This window comes from Garra rufa, chromosome 18 (assembly GCF_049309525.1).
Source record: "Garra rufa chromosome 18, GarRuf1.0, whole genome shotgun sequence".
Lineage (NCBI taxonomy): Eukaryota > Metazoa > Chordata > Actinopteri > Cypriniformes > Cyprinidae > Garra > Garra rufa.
This window is the reverse complement of record NC_133378.1, coordinates 36,111,611-36,119,432: the sequence shown is the minus strand read 5'-3', so window position 1 is coordinate 36,119,432 and position 7,822 is coordinate 36,111,611. Positions and strand designations below refer to the sequence as shown.

General features: G+C 30.8%; 1 protein-coding gene across 1 annotated transcript in view; it reads left to right on the top strand.

Moving 5' to 3' along the window:
* The window catches only part of otud3 (OTU deubiquitinase 3), a 7,285-nt gene extending 1,109 nt beyond the window's left edge, over positions 1 to 6,176 (top strand). Inside the window, exons 2-8 of the mRNA XM_073823579.1 lie at positions 1,244 to 1,538; positions 1,621 to 1,769; positions 3,979 to 4,091; positions 4,171 to 4,293; positions 4,391 to 4,508; positions 4,576 to 4,769; positions 5,563 to 6,176. Coding sequence (XP_073679680.1) covers positions 1,333 to 1,538; positions 1,621 to 1,769; positions 3,979 to 4,091; positions 4,171 to 4,293; positions 4,391 to 4,508; positions 4,576 to 4,769; positions 5,563 to 5,727 — 1,068 coding nt within the window. The 5' untranslated portion in view covers positions 1,244 to 1,332 and the 3' untranslated portion in view covers positions 5,728 to 6,176. The remainder of the gene's footprint in view (positions 1 to 1,243; positions 1,539 to 1,620; positions 1,770 to 3,978; positions 4,092 to 4,170; positions 4,294 to 4,390; positions 4,509 to 4,575; positions 4,770 to 5,562) is intronic.
* The last annotated feature ends 1,646 nt before the right edge of the window (positions 6,177 to 7,822 follow it).

Here is a 7,822-nt window from a genome sequence, read left to right as displayed (position 1 = left end):
AATGTGATCTTATATTATTGTTTGTTTCTAAAACATAAAATTATATATATTAAAAAAATCTAAATAGACACATAGATTTAAATAATAAAACTGACAAAAACACATCAAAATTACTAAAACAAATATTAACATAAAAATGTAAACATAAAATGAACGTAATTATATAGTAATTTGTTATTAATTTACAGTAATATTTCCAGAAATAATATTGTTATGTTAATTGCTAGTATTAAATCTGTATTATTGTTATTATTATTATTATATTTAAAGGTTTTAGGCAGCACACACAAATAAAAAATACAGAAATATTTTGCAACATGTTCAAATGGGGTCTTATAATAATTTGTTATTAATTTACAGTGATTTTCTATAAATATTAATGCTAATTGCTAGTATTCAGTCTGCATTATTATTATATTTAAAGGTTTTAGGCAGCACATACAGAAATATTTCGCAACGTGTTTGAATGCGGTCCTATATTAATTTATTATTAATTTACAGTGATATTTCCAGAAATATTAATGTTAAGTAAGTTAATTGCTAGTAGCACACAGAAAGATTTTTGATCCTATTTTAATTTATTATTAATTTACAGTGATATTTCCAGAAATACTATGTTAATTGTTAGTATTAAATCTGCATTATCATCATTTTTATTGTTATTATGTTTAAAGGTTTAGGCAACACACACAGAAACAAAAATGTTAGAAAATCTATTTATAACGTGGTAAAAATACCAATAATACAACACTAAACTTATTATTATTTCAGTTCATTTCTAAGGCAGTATTTTTTATTTTAGTTTAGCTCCAGTTAAAGTTTAAGTTGAACTAAACAAAACTAAAATCTGAAATAAAAAATATATAACCTTAAATAGACAAATAGTTTTAATATAATAAAACTGACGACAGCACCTCAAAATTACTAAAACTGATCCTATATTAATTTATCAATTTAAAATCTGTATTTTTATCATTATTATTATTTTGGGTTTAGCCACTACATACATAAACAAAATGTCAGAATAAATCTATATTATTCTATGCATTATACATTCATAATATATTAATCTATTATGATTTTACAATTATGTTTAATGAAATTGTAGACTCTTGACCATGGTATTTTTGTTAGGCTTATGCATTGTATATAACACTTTTTATGTTTTTGTGTCATATTGGATCTTCATTTCAAGCAATTCTCCTTGTCATCATAACTGTTTTCATGTTGTGATTTCTTTCAGGTTACAGTTTTGTGTGTGTGATAGATAAACATACAACCTCATTGGCCGTCCCACTGCGTCATTACCGAGTGTAGTACCGCAGCTCCATCATGTCGAGGAAACAGTCTGGAAAGCCCATAAAGGGAAACAGGAAGTATGAATTAGAGAGGAAGAGAGACGAGAGGGCGGCCCGCCGGGCTCTGGCCAAAGACAAGAAGAACAGACCTCCAGGAGGGGATGATGGAGAGGAGTTTGTCAGCTTCTCCAACCAGCTCCAGGCTCTGGGGCTCAAACTCCGCGAGGTGCCTGGAGACGGGTATGTGTGGAGCACTGAGATGCCCATATACAGTCTGAGCTCTTTAAGGAGTCGAGCTTCTGTTTGTCATGTTCTCCCGCAGGAACTGTTTGTTCCGGGCTCTTGGAGATCAGCTGGAGGGACATTCGCGAGGTCATTTGCGTCTGCGGCAGGAGACGGTACAGTACATGATGGCACACAGGCAGGACTTCGAACCTTTCGTGGAAGATGAGGTGCCATTCACACAGCATTGTAAGAGACGGCTCAAAAGTGTGTTTGTGTGTTGCTATAGATCCAAAATAAATTGAATTAAATGAAATAGAAACTTCAACTTAAGTTGAACTCACTCACTCACTCATAAATTACTGTTAAATAATATTTAAATATTTAAAAACATAAACTTACATTATCAAGTTAGTTTCCAAGGCAGCATTTCTATTTTTTCAAAATTAAAAATTAGAAAATATATATAAAAAAATATAAAATTAACAAAAAAATCTATAACTTAAATAAATAAATTAGTTAATTAATTGAAAAACCCAATTTTATTTTGGTTAGTTTATTTTGGTTAGAATTTTTAATTTTTGTTTAATTAGTTAAATTTGCTTAAATTTAAGTTGAAAAGAATTAAACTAAAACTAAAAAAAGCTTAAATAGAAACATAATTTTAAAATACTAAAACTGACAAAAACAAATGTTAACATAAATTTAAACTTTAAAAATTCAAAGATATGACATCAATACTGTAATACTATATTAATGATACTACAATAATCCTGGAGCCTGTAACAACCAGAATAAAATATTTGTTTAAAATCTAGTTATAACGTTAAAAAATAAAATAAAAATAAAGAAATGGTAAAAAATTTATTAATTTTTATTTTTTATTATGGTTAGTTTCCAAGGCAGCATTTTTTATTTTTGTTTCATTTCAGTTAAAGTTTAAGTTAAAAATAACTAAACCAAAACTAAAAAATATATAAATGTAAACCAAAATAAACACATAGTTTTATAATACTAAAACTGACAAAAACGCACATTAAAATTACTAAAACAAATATTAAAGTAAAAATGTAAACTATATGACAGTAACACTGTAAAGATGCTTCAATAATCCTTAAGTCTGTAAACAACCATAAAATTAAAATTTTATTAAAATGTATAACTTGGTTGAATAAATAAATAAAATAGTTAATTAAAAATAATCCTGAAGCCTGTAAATAGGGGGGGGGGGAACTGGGGGGAGAAAAACAATAAATAAATAATTAATTGAAAAATGTATTAATTAAAATATTTTATTTTGGTTTATTTCTAAGGCAGCATTTTTTCAGTTTTTGTTTAGTTTTAGTTAAAGTTTAGTTAAAAAAATAAACTAAAACTATAAATAATAAAAAACTTATATAGACATATTTTTAAAATAATAAAACTGACAAAAACAAAAATTACTAAAACAATTATTTAATTATAACAATTAAAAAATGTACATTAAAAAATAAAAACTAATTCAAAGCATGAACATCAATTCTGTAATATTGTTTTAATGATACAACAATAGCACTGGAGAAATTATCATTTAGCATTTTTCATTTTTGTTTAATTTAAAAAATATTATATAATTATAAAATAATATATAATTTAAAAATAACTAAATGGAAAACACTAATAACTAGATAAATGACTATATAAACTAAGAAAACTAACAAAAACTAAAAAAAAATATTTAATGTTAATTTTTTTTTCTAGTTCAATTTGAAAGTTTTAGTGGTTTTTGTTGTGTTCTTGTATTTTTCTATTAGTTTTTGATCTATTTTTTAATGGTAATACAGTTTTTACTGATTTTTATTTTAGTTTTAATTATTTTAGCACATCACGTTAAACTAAATGCAAATTAGAAATGTTGCCTTGCCAACTAGCTGAAATAAAATGGGTTAAAAACATGAAAGACATTAAATGAAAAATGAAATAAATATTAAGTGACATAAAATCATCCAAAAAACATAAACTTAGTTTCCAAGGCAAATTTTCTCATTTTTGTTTAGTTTTATTTAAAGTTTAAAACGACCGAATGAAATGAAAATAACTAAAGTAAAACCAAAATAAAAATAATACAAACTAGTTAATTTTTTAGTTTACTTTTAAAGTTTTGGTGTTTTATGTTGTGTTCTTGTAATTTGTTTACAAATTTTTTAATGTCAATATAGTTTTAACTGATTTAAATTTTTGATTGAAATTCTTTTACTGATTTTATTTTTTATTTCATCTAGTTGGCAAGGCTAATAAGTTAAAAAGATTAAAGACATAGACAAATTAACTGACTTAAAATCATCCAAAAAACATAAACTTATAAATATAAGGCAAAATTTATAAATATAAAAATATATGTAAAAATGAAGTGCTGTTATTCAGCTATTCTACTGCATTTCTGCTGGAAATAAAAAAAGAGCATGCCATTCTTCCTCAGTGTCAAACCTCTCACAGCCGGGCATGTTTGCCGGTAACGACGCCATCGTGGCCTTCGCTCGCAGCCAGCAATTAAAAGTGGTTATTCATCAGCTGAATGCTCCTTTGTGGGAGGTGAAGCATTTCTTTCTTTAATTCATGTCATTCTAAAGTGTTTTCTATTAATGGTTTAACACATTCTTTTTAAATACAGATAAATGGTACAGAAAAGCCTTCATGCCGTGAGCTACACATCGCATACCGCTATGGAGACCATTACGACAGCGTCCGAAAGATTGGAGACAACTCTGAGAGTCCAGCCCATCTGCGTATAGAAGTCTGCAAGCTTCTAAACAAACATCAGTCACTTATGTCAACCAGAGTCTGAGATTTTCTGAAGGGAAATATCTCTACTTTTTTTTTTTTTTGTATAGAGTCTGAATAATTCCAGACGCTTTGGAGACGGTCAGAAGGAGAAGTCGAGAGGCTCCTCTCCCTCACGCTCTATGTCTGAAGATGAAGAGCTGATCTTGAGCGTTCTCTGTGCCGATAGTGAGTCTTTAAATCACTGTTCTCTAGCTCTCAATGTGCTCCTCTCACTGCTGTTTTGTGTCCTCAGGTCAGACAGACAATCTGTGTCAATCAAGTGCCACATCACAGACGTGCCACAGTGATTGGCTCGAGTCTGAACTCAACAACCAATCATTACAGAGAGATTGTGCCTCAGGGACACACCCTTTATGTCAAGGCATGCAAGCTGAATGTAGTGAAAACTCATCGCCAGCAGAGCGCAGCATTGCACATAAACCCAAGGTAACTGAGATTGTTTTGAACGATAAAAAAGGCAATATTTTACCAGTGTTGTTTTAGTATAATTGAGATGCCATTATAGTTATTAATAACTTATTTTATATATATATATATATATATATATATATATATAGTCTGTTTTTTTAAGTGTTTTTTTTTTTCATTTTAAATAGGATATTAGATTATTTTTGTTTTTAATGGGGTCTTTTTTTTTAAATAATTCTATAGTTTTTATTTCAGTTTTAGTTATTTTAACACATCGAGTTAAACTAAATATAAATGTTGCCTTGACAGCTAGCTGAAATAAAAAAGGTTACAAACTTTTATTTTTTTAATTGCATTAATTAAGATAAAATAAATGTCAACTGCCAAGAAATTAGCCAAACAGCATAAACATATTTTATTTAGGTTAGTTTCCAAGGTAAATTTTCTCATTTTTTATTAAGTTTCATTTGAAGTTTACAATGAAAACTAAAACTGAAATAAAAATAGTTTGAGTTACTTTAGAACATCAAGTTAAACTAAATGAAAATGAGAAATGTTGTTTTGTCAACTAGCTGAAATAAAATAATATGTTTTTTTGGATGTTTTTTTTTAAATGTTTTTAACTTATTTTATTTCCGTTAGTTTCCAAGGCAAAATTTCATTTATTGGGTTGAACGAAATGAATTTTTAAAATGTTTTATTTTATTTCATTTAAACTTTCTATTTCAAGTTATGAAAATATATAAGTAATTTATTTTAAGTAATAATATTGAAGTTTTCCTGTATTTTATTTTATTTTTTTGCTTTTTAGGTTTCTAATAAACAAAAGAAGGAGCAGCAGCGCCTAGAAAAGAAGAAACGTCAGGAGGAGAGACATAGACAGAAGGTTTTACAGAGCAGAGGGTCACATGATCAGAATCAAAACGAACCTGAAGCTGTCACTCTCGTGCCAGCGCTTAACACCCTGAGCATCTAGAGCGAACATAGGAAACCGTTTTAGGTGATCCGTACACTGTGTCATGATCCAGAAACCTTAAATGTCTAAATATACAGGAACTATGTTCTCTTTAGCATGAGGATGATGTCCAGATGCATCAGGCTGTACGCTGCGCTTGAGATGACTGGCGGCTGCATTTTTGTACCGAACGTAGTCAAACATTAACACTCATTAATTTCAGTTGACTCATCTGATCTCAGCCAAAGAACACTTGGAAAGGGAACCAAAACATGATTAATAATGGACCACTGTTTAAGACTGTCGGGGATTGGATTCATTTGTTTAAAACACTTTCGGTTCTGTTTCTGCATTTGGTTTCTGGATTCGAATCATCATGGTTTTAATTTAGCGTTTCATTTTCAAACAGTTGGGCAACTTCACATTCTGCAGTGGAATTCTATAAATAAACTGTTTAAATGGGAATTAAATTGTGTACTATTAAATATTATTCTCTAAAAGGGTGAATCACAGGAAAAAGCCATTTTATCATTCCTGTGAAGCAAAATTATTCATTTAAAAATCTATACATCTTTAAGTATAACATCATAAAGTACTGTATTATAGTAATGAAAAATGGGTTGTGTGTTTATGTAATAGGAAATCTAATATATATAAAGTCAAGCCTGAAATTATTCATATCCCTGGCAAATTTTGACTTAAAGTTACTTTTATTCAACCAGCAGACATCTCCCAGAAGATAATAAGATGGTGTAAAAGAGGCATCATTGTGGAAAAAAAATATTACTCATCTTTTATTTACATTTGAACAAAAAGTGGCATGTCCAAAATTATTCATACCTTTCTCAATAATCAATAGAAAAGCCTTTATTGGCTATTACAGCAATCAAACGCTTCCTATAATTGCTGACCAGCTTTTTGCATCTCTCCACTGTTATTTTTGCCCATTCATCTTTAGCGATGAGCTCCAACTCTTTCAGGTTGGAAGGTCTCCTTTCCATCACCCTGATCTTTAGCTCCCTCCACAGATTCTCAATTGGATTTAGATTGAGAATTTAGCAAAGTCTGCTAACCATTTCTTCACCACTTTTGCTGTGTGTTTTGGATTGTTGTCGTGCTGAAATGTCCACTGGTGCCCAAGGCCAAGTTTCTGCCTGATGTTGTTGTTGAGAATTTTGATGTATTGCTCCTTTTTCATGGTGCCGTTTACTGTGATTAGGTTCCCTGGTCCACCGGCTGAAAAACACCCCCAAAACATTAGGTTCCCACCACCATGTTTGACAGTGGGGATGGTGTTCTTAGGGTTGAAGGCTTCTCCTTTTTTACACCAACAAACAATTCAAATTTTGTTTCGTCTGACCATAAAACAGAAGAGCAGAAGTCTTTTTTGTCCAGATGAGCATTTGCAAAGGCTTTTGTGTGCCTTATCTGGAGAAGTGGTGTCCTTCTTGGTCTGAGTCCGTGGAACCCAGCTGTGTGCACTGTCCGTTGGACTGTCTGCCTTGAGATGTTGCCACCAGCAGAGCCCAGATTCATCAGGATGGTCTTGGTGGTGATCCTTGGATTCTTTCTTATCTCTCTCACTATCCTCCTGGCCAGCACAGGTGTCACTTTTGGCTTCCAACCACGTCCTCTGAGATTTTTCACAGTGCGGAACATCTTGGATTTTTTAATAATACTTTGCGCTGTAGCCACTGGAACTGCAAAACATTTAGATATGGTCTTATAGCCCTTTCCTGACTTGTGAGCAGCCACAATGCACAGCCGCAGGTCCTCAGTGAGCTCCTTTGTCTTAGCCATGACTGTCCACAAACCAACAGCAGAGAGCTTCATGATTAAAACAGCTGTTCCCAATGAATCAGGGTAATTAGGATGCTTTAGAACAGCTTGGACTATTTGGAATGGTATAGAACTTTGGATTTTCCCATTGACTGTGACAGTTTGCAAGGGTATGAATAATTTTGGACATGCCACTTTTTGTTCAAATGTAAATAAAAGCTGAGAAATATTTTTTTTTCCACAATGATGCATCTATACACACACACACACACACACACACACACACACACACACACACACACACACACACACACACACACATATATATATAGTAGGA